At 35.5% G+C, this 16,797-nt stretch overlaps 1 protein-coding gene across 4 annotated transcripts in view; it reads right to left on the reverse strand.

Annotated features, from left to right (window-relative positions):
* Positions 1 to 1,772: 1,772 nt before the first annotated feature.
* The window catches only part of LOC122673501 (bifunctional heparan sulfate N-deacetylase/N-sulfotransferase 3), a 180,147-nt gene continuing 165,122 nt past the window's right edge, over positions 1,773 to 16,797 (reverse strand). For 3 of the 4 annotated variants that reach the window (XM_043871348.1, XM_043871349.1, XM_043871350.1), the window contains exons 13-14: positions 8,297 to 8,399; positions 1,773 to 2,041 (exon numbers count right to left, since the gene is read on the reverse strand). In XM_043871348.1, the coding sequence (XP_043727283.1) occupies positions 1,922 to 2,041; positions 8,297 to 8,399 (223 nt within the window). In that variant the 3' untranslated portion in view covers positions 1,773 to 1,921. Of the gene's footprint in view, positions 2,042 to 8,296; positions 8,400 to 16,170; positions 16,221 to 16,797 lie in introns of those variants that run through there. The other variant, XM_043871351.1, reaches the window with a different exon arrangement.

Genomic DNA, 16,797 nt, shown 5'->3' on the forward strand with positions numbered 1-16,797 from the left:
AATTTTCTTAAAATAATGAAGATCAAAGGCTATATTCATTTTCTAGTATGTTAGGCATGTGCTGTTCATAAAAGGTAGTGGTAAGCATGAAGACTGACTTTATCATCTTGTTCCAAATGACTTTGATTTTGCTTTTACTGTCAGGGATCTTAAAATCTGGTTCTTTGTCTAACTCTTTCTGCCAATAGCTTGTTTGTTTAAAAATTGGCTTATCATTTGGGTATACAAAACTTTAAAACATTTAATTAATTATTATAATACAATTTTAGAAATGAATAGTTAGTGAAAGTATCTCAAAATTTGTTTTCTAATTAGTGAATAGTTGATAGAGTTCAATTTCACATATTATAATGGCCATGAAACTATTTCGGCATACTTTTTTTTCTAATCATACTTTTGATAACATTCATAAAAGCTTATATAGTCATAGCAAGGAATTTATTTACTACTTAAATTTCTTATGTGTATAGTATATTTAAAAACTAAGTAAATATAAGCACAGGAAAATCAGCATGACATTCTTTTCTTTTTTTGAATACTTTATTAATCATGTAATCAATAAAAATTTAAGTGTAAAATATATTTTAAGAACCATGCCTGGCTCATCTTGGTACTTCCTCCATTTAATTTAGTAGATAACCCATAAATTTAACTGTGTTCTATTGTCTTCCATGAGAGTGATGTACAAAATGTTCTAAAAAAATGGCACTGGGCTTTGATTATCTTTTTTTGCCTTGTACCATTCATTGCAAATCTGAGATTAAAAATCATACATTAATTTGTTTTTTGTCACAGATCTCTGTATTATACAATTTCATTTTGAATTATCTGAAAATATGTAATTTTTCTGTAATTTAAACATAAATAACCCAACATATCGTCTGGAGAAACTGTCCTTAGATTTCAGTTAATAGGTTTTTTCCTTGGGACCATTAAGAAAAAGTTGTTTACATTAAAAATTCAGTTTGTTTCTAGAGATGACATAGACCTCAGATTCTGAGCAAACATTTCTGTAGAACCAGTGAGAGCTACTGGAGTTGATCTGCAGCTCACAGCAAGGGGACATAAGTTGTCAATCAGATATCTTCAGACCCCTACAATTTCTTGCTTTTAGAGGATTTAGTCAGTACACTTAATATTGCTTTTTACTGTTTTGGTATACTCAGTGTGTTTCTATTTCCCATCCAATAGCTGTTACAACATACCTTTCAGAATAATAATTATGTAATGATAGAGACATTAGTAACTTTTACAGAAATGCACTAGACTATATGGATGAAAAATCACTTTTTTCCTTCTATAACACTTATCTTTTTTAATTTTTTTTTCGATGCAGATAAAGCTCAGATATAACTTTACCACTCTCTGATCTAGGACAAATTGTAAATTATAATTCTTTCTAAATACTTCAGTGGATTATATATTTTTGCAAGCAGTTTTCATGGGTATTAGGCCTCTGGCGCTTTATGCTACATTGTGATGTTTACTTTTTGTTTTGTAGGACACTTTATAGAATCAAAGAATAAGAAAACATTCTACAGGCAAACAGCAGCCTAAAAGTCTACAGAGACATAATCTTAGTCGATATATAAAAGTGTAAATATTACTACGAAATGGAACAGTTCTGCATTGGTATTTGATATTTATATTGGTTGCTATTGATTAACACATGAGTGCACAGTAGTCTCCAATAACCCCACAGGCTCAGATATGGGTTCAGAGAAAGGCCATAGGCCTCAAGGCTTATAACAAATACTTTTAGTTTTGTTTTGTTTCTAATCATCCACGTGCCAGCACATGGAAAGAACTTTGTTTTTCTTGTCTCATTTGAAGAGGTATATTTTAAACCACTTTTTGGTGGCTCCGGGAAGCTCTGGGAGAGGTGAGCGTTCTATGGAGACGCTTCGGCTTCCTGACAGTGCTATCTTAGCTTCTGCAGCTCCTGCCTCAGCCAGGACGGCAGAGGCTGCCCCAGTCTGTGCAGCAGCTTGGAGAGCTCCACGTTGTGCTCGCGGTAGTAGCTGGACAGAAAGGCTCTGCTCTGAGGTGGGGGGAGGAGACACAATGACATCAATTGTGTCTGTTAGAGTGGACTTCACACACTGTGACGATGTTTATTTATAGCTGTAGATATTTACATAGTGGCTTAAAATTGATTTTAAGCATGCACACTATTTATTTAGCACAATCTAGTCAACGAAAGAGCCCAAAATACAATATACAAAATACTTGGGTGCAACCTAAAAATGACAGAATGATCTTGGTTCGTTTCCAAGGCAAACCATTCAGTATCACAGTAATCTAAGTCTATGCCTCAACCACTGATGCCAAAGAAGCTGAAGTTGACTGGTTCTATGAAAACCTATTACACCTTCTAGAACTAGCACCCCAAAAAGACGTCCTTTTCATCACAGGGGACTGAAATGCAAAAGTAGGAAGTCAAGAGATACCCAGAATAACAGGCAAGTTTGGTCTTGAAGTACAAAATGAAACAGGGCAAAACCTAACAGTTTTGTCAACAGAACATGTTAGTTATAGCATTTCCCGTAACTCAAAAGGTGACGCTACATATGGACGTCACCAGATGGCGATGAAATCATACTGTGTTCTTTGCAGCCAAAGATGGAGAAGCTCTATACAGTTAGCAAAAACAAGACCTGGAGCTGACTGTGGCTCAGATCATGAACTCCTAATTGCAAACTTCATGCTTAAACTGAAAGAAAGCAGGGTAAATCACTAGCCCATTCAGCTCTGACCTAAATCAAATCCCTTATGATTATATAGTGGAAGTAACAAATATATTCAGGGGATTAGATCTGGTAGACACAGTACCTGAAGAACTATGGATGGAAGTTTGTGACATTGTACCCAAGGCAGTAACCAAAACCATCCTAATGAAAAAGAAATGCAAGAAGCTGAAGTGGTTGAGGAGGCTTTACAAATAGCTGAGGAAGGAAGAGAAGTGAAGGCAAGGGAGAAAGGGAATGATATACCCAGCTGAATGCAGAGTTCCAGAGAAGAGCAAGGAGAGATAAGAAGGCCTTGTTAAATAGAGGAAATAGAGGAAAACAATAGGATGGGGAAGACTAGAGACATCTTCAAGAAAATTGGAGATCTCAAGGGAACATTTCATGCCAGGACGGGCATGATAAAGGACAGAAACGGTAAGGACTTAACAGAAGCAGAGAGATTAAGAAGAGATAGCAAGAATACACAGAAGAACTGTACAAGAAAGTTCTTAATGACCGAGATAACCATGATGATGTGGTCACTCACCTAGAGCTAGACATCCTGGAATGTGAAGTCAGGTGGACCTTAGGAAGCACTACTATGAACAAAGCTAGTGGAGGTGATGGAATTTCAGCTGAGGTATTTCAGATCCTAAAAGATGATGCTGTTAAAGTGCTGCACTCAATATGCCAGCAAATTTGGAAAACTCAGCAGTGGCCACAGGACTGGAAAAGGTCAGTTTTCATTCCAGTCCCAAAGAAAGGCAATGCCAAATAATGCTCAAACTACTGTACAGTTGTGCTTATTTCACGTTAGTAAGGTTATGCTCAAAGTCCTTCAAGCTAGGCTTTAGCAGTACATGAATTGAGAACTTCCAGATGCACAAACTGGATTTAGAAAAGGCAGAGGAACCAGAGATCAAATTGCCAACACTTGCTGGATCATGGAGAAAACAAGAGAGTTCTAGAAAAAACTGGAAAGTCCTAGTCAAAGCTATGTTTTTTCCAGTAGTCATGTATGGATGTGAGAGTTGGACCATAAAGAAGGCTGAGTGCTGAAGAATTGATGCTTTTGAACTGCTGTGCTGGAAAATACTCTTGAGAGTCCCTTGGACTGCAAGGAGATTAAACCAGTCAATCCTAAAGGAAATCAACCCCTGAATATTCATTGGGAGAACTGATGCTGAAGCTGAAGCTCCAGTACTTTGGCCACCTGATGCAAAAGAGCTGACTCATTGGAAAAGACCCTGATGCTGAGAAAAATTGAAGGCAGAAGGAGAAGGGAGTGGCAGAGGATGAGATGGTTGGATAGTTTCACTGACTCAATGGACATGAATTTGAGTGAACTCCAGGAGATAGGGGAGGACAGAGGACTGGGGCGTGCTGCAGTCCGTGGAGTTAGAGAGTCAGACATGACTTAGTGGCTGAACAACAAAACACAGTGACTCTGTTCTTGAAAATACACACTCCAAACACATAAATGTTTTCACTAGGGAAAAGACTTTTGTATTAAACATGTGGTTTATTTGTGCAGAATTAAATGTTCAAATAGCTAGATTGAGTTTAAAAATATAGCTGTAACAACTGATTGGTTCCAGTATTATGCTCTATTAAAACCATTCTGGCTTTGGAGCAAGAGTTGGCTTGATAAATCTATAAAATAAAACACTCCTTTGTCATCATTAATTTACATGTAGAATTTGAAGATAATATTTTCTTAAGAGCACTTTTAAGGCATACACAAAATATTCACTGTTAAAACAGTACTGTGTTAGGTAAATCAGATAAACCTATAACCTGATATATTTGCACTATTTGACCCAAGGAAGGAAAGGAATGCCTTGTAAATGATCCTGATTTATAAGGAGGTAGATTTCCCTTCAATAAAAGAAAATATTTTAATAATTGAAACTGTAAGAAATGGGAAGTGCTGTGATGTAAGGTGGTGTTTAGTGGGATTTATATGTAGTTCAAATGACTGCTGTTGGGAATGTCTTGGAGGGTGGGTTTCTGGATCTTTATCTGTACCTTTCTGCTTTACTACTCTGAGTTTCAGTTCAATTGAATCTTTAAAAGATTAATTTTAAGTTAGTCTTATTTTCTTCTGCTGCTCTCTTAAAATATCATATCTGGTACCCCATCTTCAATGCCATAGGAAAACATGTCATTTTATGTTGATGTCAATGTAACATAGTGGTTTTTGCAGTAATTACGATCACTGGAACAAGACTGAACCTTTGTGCTATACTGTAACCATCACTGTGATCAAGGGAGAATGCAAACCTTTGTGTGGCTCATGTGTCAGTCTCCCTGCTTTTCTGTTTGGGTCTCCTTAGTCATCAGCTCTAAAACCACTGACAGGCCCAGATAGCACACCCTAGCCAGAGAAAGGTGGAGACAAAACATATTCCCAGATCCTCTGTCTGGGGGCCTGATCATTCTGTGCCTCCTTTGCTGCCAACCAGACCTGGAATCCAGGGCTGAGCCTTAGGCCTTTGTGTAGAGCCTTCCCCACCGTGTTCTCTGCTAACATCTCCCTTTGCATTGCTCCTCTTTATGAATGAAGCCAGCAGCAGCCTGGGACTGCCTACATCCTGCCAGCTTGCTCCCTAATATTTCCCATGGATTCTCCAGCATCTCAACTAACTTTAGAATTGAACCTCCTGAGATCCACATTCTTCCTACATTCCTTTGGAGTTTTTTATCAGTATCGTACCTCCTGATACTGAGGATTATCTAAACTGCACCTCAATGTATTGGCTTTTTTGGCATTATTTTCAAACCTGACAGCCTATGTCAGCAGCCAAACCCTTGTCCTGTGCCCTATTGAGTGAGTATGTTGGTCCCCATAATCAAGTACCCCTTCTTCTTCTGCTCCCTCCTATGGCAAGGTAACTGATAACGAGATTTGTAAAGCACAACACATCCTATTTGAGAGTCTAATATGTTCACGTCAAAAATTGCTAGGACAGAATTCAGTGATATGCAGAATTTATTGTACATACATTGTTATCTGATGATTATTCAGAAAGGGTACTATTTTAGATGGCAAATCAGAGAGAATATATGCTAATATATGCCAATGTAGTCCATTTCATGGAAATTCACATGAAATTAATGTAATAAAAGGAATAATAATGTATGCTTCTATAATATAAAACAGGATAAAAGAAGGAATCGTATAATTCAGTATCAGGTTGCTTATTGGACTATTATCAAAGAAACTATTTAGTGTTTTTGATTTGGAGAGGTAATTGACTAAGTGGTTCATTCAAAATGTCAGATTTTATTCCTTTCCTATAATATATTTTGATAAACAAAGCCAAAGTGGAAGCCAAATAATCCACCAAATCTTAATTTCCAGGATCAAATGTATCCTGTGATGTTTTGGTGATACTTGTGGGGAAGGGTACTGGTGTTTTTTCTGTAGCAGAAGGAGAAGCAAGCAGTGTGGACAGTACTGCCTGCTCGAATCTGTTCTACGTATTTGTGTTTTCATTACCTCCAGGAAAGATGCCTTATCTCGCCTCCTGTCTGGGCATTATCTGTATGAAGTCAGCCACCCTACTCCCTCAAATAAATCCATATGGATAGATATTGTGATATAATAAGAAAAATAAATTTGGTTTTGAATCTGGCTCCAGCAGAGAGCTCCTAAGAACCTTGTAATTTCCTGACCGGGGTGAAGAGTGTCTTTTGTTACATACAGTAAGTTCCTTTAAAGTTTGCCTAAGTTTATGCCAATAGAGTGACTCTTACGGGTCCCTAGATAACTTCAGACAGGCTGGTCGCTAGAGGAGAAGCTCTGGCGCTCAGGACCCTTCTGGACCTTCTCCTGTGTACCTCTTCATTTATTATAACAGAAAGCAAAGTATTTCTGGGGCATGTGAATCATTATATCAAATTATAAAACTCGGGGAGGAGTTCTTGGGAACCCCTGATTTGTAGCCAAGTTGGACAGATGTGTGAATAACCTGGGACCCCACTACTTGCTACTAGAGTTTGAAGGGGGCAGTTTTGTGGGACTGAGCCCTTAATCTGTGGGGACTGTACTTAACCCTGGGTAGTTGGTGTCAGAATTGGATTAAATTATAGGATACCTACGTGGTGTCTGCAGAAAATTACAGAATTGCTTGGTATAGAATGCCCACATATCTGATGTCAGAGGTGTTTGAGAAAAAACATCTTCGGAATGTATTACATAGAAACCTTATTGAGAGACATGGAAGTAGTGATATCCTGAAAAGTGTTGGTTTTTTAATCTTTCTCTACCATAGAATTTAATATCATGTCTCAGTATGTGTTTGATGGGAGTAAAATAAAATGCTAAGAAAGATGTTCTACAGTGTCTTAAATGTTTTAGTTTCAGTAAATATACAGAGAAATAGCTTTGACACACATGAAAATGAAACATTTTATATTGCTGTCTTGAAATGCTATGGAAATTGCACTTGAATATTTATTAATGTGTATTGTTTTCACAGCGCTCTGAAGGTATATTTTAATAATCCACCAAAGAAAACTGTAGTCCTGAGAGTACCCTCTGTTTATCAAAACAACAGTAAGAACCCCCACAATGTCTTTTAGATAGAATTTAATTATGAGCTTAGTGAGGACAAAGCTCTGTCGCTATCAGATTGGGGAAAAAAAAAAAAAAAAGTCCTAAAAATCTGCAAGTATTAAAAAGGATTCAGATAAGTTCAGACCATGTTAGGATTCTCAGACCACTGTAGGATTCTTAGTTACCACAATATATTAAACATCGTGGGAAAACAGTCTCAAATAATGTTTTAATTTTTGAGTTTTTTTTTTAATAAAATCAATCTACTTGTGTTCTTATGTCCAAATTGCACATTAACTGGACTGATTATGAAATCAAAGTATTAATAAATTGTAATATATGTATAGTAAGCTTTACAGTGAAAATATAGGGCCAACAAAGTGGGAAAACTGTAGCTTTAAGTGACCACCATGGCACGATTTGGAGCAGAACAACCATGACATGTTACATGTCTATTGCAAAGTTTGGGTGTCTCCATTCTCCAGAGCCTAAATTATCTGCTAGTATGTTATACATCTGGGAAATATATTAATTGTTTAATCTTATTATCATATTAGCAGTTCAAAACTCAGTATACCAGTAATTATTATTATTATGCAGGCCACATTTACCACTACAGAGTGACTTAGTGAAAATAAAATATTTTGGTCCTATTTTTAATTTCCAGTTGATATATTTCCTGCCCTGGTTTCAGTTAATATTTTTAGTGCTAAAATTTCTGTGAAAGTATCTCTTTTTGGAATGAGATGTTGCCTTCTTTGTTCTGATTCAAAATGGCAAATTCTATTGTTGGCCTTTATTCTCGCAAGACAGGTAATATATCACTGGAAAAATCAAAACAAGCAAGCAGGATGCATCCAATCCAAATGTTACTTTTTATTTTATTTTTTTTTACTTTTTATTTTTAGAGAGTGAATTTTTTATTTTAATCATTTTTTAAGAAAATAGATATATTTTTATGTATCATTTTGCTTATTTAGTTTGTATTTTTAAGCTCTATACTTACATCAGGATCCATTGGAGGGTATTTTCTTCCTTTGCTCTTTCCAAGGCATTTTGTTTTACCTTCTTCCAGTAACTGACACCAGAAACCTTTATGAGAATCAAACCTTAAAAAAATACAAAGAACAAAATAGTAGTTTTCGAGCAACTAATATAATATACTGACCAAAAACATGGAATATTTTAATTTGGATATTAATCTATAACTGAGGAAACTGGCATATTTTTTGACTACATCACTTTACATAAAGTCTTTTGGCATACTTCTGAATTCTCAGTCCATCTGTCATCTCGAGAGTGCCAGATTTCTAATAGAAAAATTGTCAGCAGAAGGTCTCCTATTAATAGAAATTAATAAGCCTACCTCCTTCATCTGGAAGGAAAAGTTTTATGTTTCAAGCCCATTCTTTCCTTTTGCAGGGTTTAAAAATGACACATCAGGCTTCATCTGTATCTGTGGATTTACATAGTACTTTTATCATTTGATTACAGGTTAATAGAAGAGATGGGTTTTGGTGTGTCATGGAGTAATTAATTTTAGAATTCTCTAGCTATAATCCATTTAATTTTTTTTTCCAAAGACACTTTCTTATTTTGGTATGAGCTCTGTATTAAAGTAATAACACTTATAAATGAAGATTTTATGGTATAATTATAATAAAAATAATAGTAGCACATTAAATTTATATTTTAGTTTACCAAAATATTTCATATAACTCTTTTTCATTTGAGCTTTCCTTATAACTCCTTAATGATATGGAGTATAGCATTTGTCCCATTTAGTGGCACTTAGCTTAGTGTTTGGCTCTTTGTGAACACTCACCAACTGTTAGCTGAATAAAAAATGAGAAAGAAGGAAATGTTTGTTGAGGTTTATCTATCTTGGACTATATACTTTTTAAGTATGCAGGTGACAACTCAAGTCTGGGCCTCCTGACTCTAGGTCCAGGGCCATTTCTTCTTTACTGGTCTCTGGTCATGTTTTGTATTATCATTCATTATGAATATATAGTAATTTCCATGCTTGACTGTAAAAGTGACTGCTAACAGTATTCATGATTCTTTCACTTGCTTTTGTTATTCAGTGATTCTATTGCTATAATTTCTTCTTCATTAGAAATTATTATCATTTAGGAGCATGTTTTTCTTTTGTCTTCAATCCATACCACTCAGAATGCTGCATCTAACTCTTTCTTAAAATTATAGTGTAAACAATGAACAACTGGAAATCACAATAAAAACATTTATTTTAGCATAAAACATGAAATACCTAGGGATAAATTTAACACAAAATATGTGCAAGATCTGTGTACTGAAAACAATTGTTAAGAGAAATTACAGAAGACACAAACAACAGAAGAGCTATACTGTGTTCACAGATCAGAAGACTAAATATTTTTAAAATATCAGTTCTCTCCAGATTTATCCCCACTCCAGTATTCTTGCCTGGAGCATCCCATGGGCAGAGGAACCTGGTTGAGTACAGTCCATGGGGTCGCAAAGAGTTGGACATGACTTAGCGACTGAATGACAACAACCAGATTTATCTAGAGATTCAATGTGAGTTAAATCAAAACTCCAGTGGACTTTTTTGGGTAGAAATTAAAAATATGATTATAAAATGTATATGGAAATAAAAGCTAACAATTTGTTTTAAACAAGCCAAAACAATTTGAGAGAGGAGATCAAAGCTGGAGATCTTATACTATTTTATTTCTTTCTTTTCTTTTTTAAGATGTAATGGTTTTTTATTTATTTTTTTATATATATTATTTTATTTTATTTTATTTTATTTTTATTAGTTGGAGGCTAATTACTTCACAACATTTCAGTGGGTTTTGTCATACATTGATATGAATCAGCCATAAAGTTACACGTATTCCCCATCCCGGTCCCCCCTCCCACCTCCCTCTCCACCCGATTCCTCTGGGTCTTCCCAGTGCACCAGGCCCGAGCACTTGTCTCATGCATCCCACCTGGGCTGGTGATCTGTTTCACCATAGATAGTATACATGCTGTTCTTTTGAAATATCCCACCCTCACATTCTCCCACAGAGTTCAAAAGTCTGTTCTGTATTTCTGTGTCTCTTTTTCTGTTTTGCATATAGGGTTATCGTTACCATCTTTCTAAATTCCATATATATGTGTTAGTATGCTATAATGTTCTTTATCTTTCTGGCTTACTTCACTCTGTATAAGGGGCTCCAGTTTCATCCATCTCATTAGGACTGGTTCAAATGAATTCTTTTTAACGGCTGAGTAATATTCCATGGTGTATATGTACCACAGCTTCCTTATCCATTCATCTGCTGATGGGCATCTAGGTTGCTTCCATGTCCTGGCTATTATAAACAGTGTTGCGATGAACACTGGGGTGCACGTGTCTCTTTCAGATCTGGTTTCCTCAGTGTGTATGCCCAGAAGTGGGATTGCTGGGTCATATGGCAGTTCTATTTCCAGTTTTTTAAGAAATCTCCACACTGTTCTCCATAGCGGCTGTACTAGTTTGCATTCCCACCAACAGTGTAAGAGGGTTCCCTTTTCTCCACACCCTCTCCAGCATTTATTGCTTGTAGACTTTTGGATGGCAGCCATCCTGACTGGCGTGTAATGGTACCTCATTGTGGTTTTGATTTGCATTTCTCTAATAATGAGTGATGTTGAGCATCTTTTCATGTGTTTGTTAGCCATCTGTATGTCTTCTTTGGAGAAATGTCTGTTTAGTTCTTTGGCCCATTTTTTGATTGGGTCATTTATTTTTCTGGAATTGAGCTGCAGGAGTTGCTTGTATATTTTTGAGATTAGTCCTTTGTCTGTTTCTTCATTTTCTATTATTTTCTCCCAATCTGAGGGCTGTCTTTTCACCTTACTTATAGTTTCCTTTGTAGTGCAAAAGCTTTTAAGTTTCATTAGGTCCCATTTGTTTAGTTTTGCTTTTATTTCCAATATTCTGGGAGGTGGGTCATAGAGGATCTTGCTGTGATTTATGTCGGAGAGTGTTTTGCCTATGTTCTCCTCTAGGAGTTTTATAGTTTCTGGTCTTACATTTAGATCTTTAATCCATTTTGAGTTTATTTTTGTGTATGGTGTTAGAAAGTGTTCTAGTTTCATTCTTTTACAAGTGGTTGATCAGTTTTCCCAGCACCACTTGTTAAAGAGGTTGTCTTTTTTCCATTGTATATCCTTGCCTCCTTTGTCAAAGATAAGGTGTCCATAGGTTCGTGGATTTATCTCTGGGCTTTCTATTCTGTTCCATTGATCTATATTTCTGTCTTTGTGCCAGAACCATACTGTCTTGATGACTGTGGCTTTGTAGTAGAGTCTGAAGTCAGGCAGGTTGATTCCTCCAGTTCCATTCTTCTTTCTCAAGATTACTTTGGCTATTCGAGGTTTTTTGTATTTCCATACAAATTGTGAAATTCTTTGGTCTAGTTCTGTGAAAAATACCGTTGGTAGCTTGATAGGGATTGCATTGAATCTATAGACTGCTTTGGGTAGAATAGCCATTTTGACAATATTGATTCTTCCAACCCATGAACACGGTATGTTTCTCCATCTGTTTGTGTCCTCTTTGATTTCTTTCATCAGTGTTTTATAGTTTTCTATGTATAGGTCTTTTGTTTCTTTAGGTAGATATACTCCTAAGTATTTTATTCTTATTGTTGCAATGGTGAATGGTATTGTTTCCTTAATTTCTCTTTCTGTTTTTTTCATTGTTAGTATATAGGAATGCAAGGGATTTCTGTGTGTTAATTTTATATCCTGCAACTTTACTATATTCATTGATTAGCTCTAGTAATTTTCTGGAAGAGTCTTTAGGGTTTTCTATGTAGAGGATCATGTCATCTGCAAACAGTGAGAGTTTCACTTCTTCTTTTCCTATCTGGATTCCTTTTACTTCTTTTTCTGCTCTGATTGGTGTGGCCAAAACTTCCAACACTATGTTTAATAGTAGTGGTGAGAGTGGGCACCCTTGTCTTGTTCCTGATTTCAGGGGAAATGCTTTCAATTTTTCACCATTGAGGGTGATGCTTGCTGTGGGTTTGTCATATATAGCTTTTATTATGTTGAGGTACGTTCCTTCTATTCCTGCTTTTTGGAGAGTTTTAATCATAAATGAGTGCTGAATTTTGTCAAAGGCTTTCTCTGCATCTATTGAGATAATCATATGGTTTTTATCTTTCAATTTGTTAATGTGGTGTATTACATTGATTGATTTGTGGATATTAAAGAATCCTTGCATTCCTGGGATAAAGCCCACTTGGTCATGGTGTATGATTTTTTTAATATGTTGTTGGATTCTGTTTGCTAGAATTTTGTTAAGGATTTTTGCATCTATGTTCATCAGTGATATTGGCCTGTAGTTTTCTTTCAAGATTTACTATAATGCCACAATAATGAAGCCTATGTAGTACTGGAGCCAATGGATCAATGAACAAAATAGAATCTAGAAACAGACCAACACATCTACTGTCAACTGATTTTTAAAAGTAGTTCAGTGGGAAAGGACAGTCTTTTAAGCAAATGGAACTGGAAAAATTGGATATCTATATGAAAAATATGAATATCAATCCCAACCTCACACTGTATATGAAAATTAACTTGAAATGGCTTATAAAATCTAAATCTAAGAGCTAAACTGTAAGAATTTTGGAAGTAAACATAGAGAAAAACACATATAAAATTTTTGTACCTTTGTTTAAGCAAAGATTTCTTAGGAAGAGTGGTAAAGGAATAATGATAATTTTGAATACATCAAAATTTAAAACTTTTGCTTTTCTAAAATACTCAAGAAAATGAAAGGAGAAACCACAGGTTGGGCAAAAATATTTGTAAAATGTATATCTAATAAGGGACTTATATTCAGAATACACAACTGAACTCAATAAAAAAAGATAACATTATCAGTGAAAACTGAGTAAAAGATTGGAATAGACACTTCATCAAAAAACACAGATGGATGATCAATAAACAAATGCAAGTTTGCTCAATATTGTTAGTCATTAAGAAAATGCAAATTAAAAGCCACAAATGAAATATCACTAGATACTAGAATGACTTAATTAAAAAAGGCCAACACCAAGCATTGACAAAGATGTGGAACAGCTAGAACTGCTAAACTTTGTTAGGAGAAATTTAAAGATACTATAGCCACTTGGGAAAATTTCTTATAAAGTTAAATATGTAATTACTTTACAACCCACTAATCCCATTTCTAGGTATTTACCCAAAGGAAATGAAAATATATGTCCATACAAAGATCTGTACACAAATGTTCATAGTAGCTTTGTTCACAGTAGTCCCCAATGGAAACAACCTTATGTCTATCAACTGGCAAAAGGATAAATTAATTGTGTTGTATCCATAAAACAGAGTACTATGTAACAATAAAAAACCCCAGTTACTGATGATGTAACACCATGGAGGAATGTCAGACGTATTATGCTAAGTGAGGAAGTGGAAGAGGGGAAAAGATTGACTGCAAGAGAGCATGAGGAGACTTTTTCTTTAAAAAACTTTAAAAAGAACTTCTTTCTTTTTCTTTGTGATGGTGTATACATGTTTATCAAAATTCATTAAACTGTACAATGAAAATGGGTGAACTTTATTATATGTAAATTACACATCAATAGACCTGATTTAAAATTAGATTGCGACTGAATGTGTGATTTAGAGAGTAGTCTTTGTAGCTAATCTTGTAGGCTTTGTAACTATAGCCCTATGAGAAGAAGGCAAACCTGTATCTCTGTATCTGCACTGCTTGGGTATTAGAGACACTACAGGATTGCTCACATCCCACTTGTGCAAAGCCCATTTCAGTCATTATATTAAAGTGATTACATGGACTTCCCTGACGATCCAGTGGTTAAGAATCCACTGGCCAATGCAGGGTACATGGGTTTGATCCCTGGTCCAGGAAGATTCCACATGCTTTGGCAACTAATTAAATTTTAAAAAATTATTAAAAAAGTTAAAAAAGTGATTTTGTGGGATCAGAACACAACATGATATGTCTCTGTTGTTTATTTTCTTGTTTGAATCTGTAGGGCAACTGAAAAAATTAGTTTCATACTCAAAGGTATAAGAAAGGAAAGCATTAGTAAATCAACTAACTTCAATAAAATAAATCATTAAGAAATAAAGACTGATTGAAATAATCTATACATGAAAGCTGGGATGCTTTAATGCAACATTTCTGAAAGTCTGCTATTGACATAATTTTTTTCATTAACATTTTGTCATTAGTAATTTCCATAACTGAACTCTGACTCATTCAGGTCAGGTATTATTATGATTTTTTTTTGTTGTTGTTAATATACCTAACTGTAGATACATGTCTGGGTCATACACATACCTTATATTAAAATGAGCAGTCTTCGGACATATTGTTTCTTTAAGGAACATTAAACTTTACACATATTTAAATTAAAAATCAAAATAAAAATAGATTTTTCTTTCACCTCTGGTAGTTGATTACATCTCATGCAGTGAGCTGTCATGCTGGACTTTACTGAGAAAAATATGTGTCTGTGTAGCTGACACCTAGCCCAGACATCTATATGCATAAGTTCACAGGCAGTGGTATAAGTGTATCATAGTGGAAACAAAAAGGAGAGGAAGGTAAAGGAAGATCATATTATTTTTCAGGTTGACTGAGAAGGTGAGGGACTGATGTTGATGAAGGACCTTGTAAGCAATTCAGATCCCAAGTGAAGAAGCTTGACAGGAGATGGAGAAAGATCTTATTCCAGTCTTTTTATATCAGCAGTGTCCCTCAGGACTACTAATATCTGGTAGAACAGCAAGGAAACAACCTTTCCATGTAGGCACTGGCAGCTCATCATTTCATGTGGGAACTAGTGCTGGCTAGGAACATTTTGGAGAAAAATTAAGTGTTGTTTAGCGTCTCTCTGTGTTTATCCCTCCCTGGAGGTAAGGTTACTTTATCATTGTGTCCCCAGAGTCATGACATAATATTGTCATTCAACAAATCTTTGTTAAATTAAATTTAGAATAAAACAAAACAAGAATGGACTGGTACTTGAGTTTGTGTGAAATATTGATATCACCTGGGGCTGTCTAGAAATAACTGGAAGAGACTTGTGGGCAGGGACAATCAAGATTCTCCAGTGACTTAGCTTCCAAATGGTGACATTCTCTTTGTTAATGAAGATGTGACCCTTATCTTACCCTTGGGCAGGTGAATTCCAGGGAACATTCAGATTATACTTAGGTGCAAGGCTGTTTGAAATGTCTTTACACTGAATTGTTATTTTCATGAATGAATACTGAATTGTGTGGATATGCCAAATTTTCTTAAATCTATTTACCAAACTGGTTCCAGCTTTAGGCTATTATGAACAATGCTGCTGTGAACAATTCTTTGTGAACATAGGTTTTCATTTTTTTGGGGGTAGATTCATAGGCATGGCATTGGATTATTTGTAAACTTCTGTTTAATTTTTAAGAAACTGTAAAACTGCTTTTCTGAAGTGGCTATACATTACTATCAGCAGTATATGAGGTTACCAATTTCTCCACATTTGTGCCAATATTTGGTATTGTCTTTTGGATTATAGCTATTCTAGTGGTATTTTGATATGGTCTTAATTTGAATATCACTAGGATTATACATTTATTATGCATAGTGACAGTGTGTCTGGAGATGAATTATTTTTATTTATTTATTTTTAGTGTATTTCAAAATTTATCCTGTTTTAATCAGTGGATAGTATTCCATTGGATGTATATATCACATTTATATTTATTTTTAATTGAAGTATAGTTGATTTCACGAATCACCAAAAATAGTTCTTCAGGCACTGGATCTATCAGATCTAATCCCTTGAATCTATTTGTTACTTCCACTGTTCATGACATTATACAGGTTCATGACATTGTACAGGAGTCAGCGATCAAGACCATCCCTAAGAAAAAGAAATGCAAAAGGGCAAATAGTTATCTGAGGAGGCCTTACAAATAGCTGTGAAAAGAAGCAAAGTGAAAAGTAAAGGAGAAAAGGAAAGATATTCCCATCTGAATGCAGAGTTCCAAAGAATAGCAAGGAGAGACAAGAAAGCCTTTCTCAGTGATCAACGCAAAGAAATAGAGTAAAACAACAGAATGGGAAAGACTAGAGATCTCTTCAAGAAAATTAGAGATACCAAGGGAATATTTCATGGAAAGATGGGCACAATAAAGGACAGAAATGGTATGGACCTAAGAGAAGCAGAAGATATTAAGAAGAGGTGGCAAGAATACACAGAAGAACTATACAAAAAAGATCTTCATGACCCAGATAACCGTGATGGCATGATCAGTCATCTAGAGCCAAACATCCTGGAATGTGAAGTCAAGTGGGCCTTAGGAAGCATCACTACAAACAAAGCTAGTGGAGGTGATGGAATTCAAGTTGAGTTATGTTAAATCCTAACAGATGATGCTGGTAAAGTGCTGCACTCAATATGCCAGCAAATTTGGAAGACTCAGCAGTGGCCACAGGAC

Source organism: Cervus elaphus, chromosome 17 (genome assembly GCF_910594005.1).
Source record: "Cervus elaphus chromosome 17, mCerEla1.1, whole genome shotgun sequence".
In the NCBI taxonomy this organism is placed as follows: domain Eukaryota; kingdom Metazoa; phylum Chordata; class Mammalia; order Artiodactyla; family Cervidae; genus Cervus; species Cervus elaphus.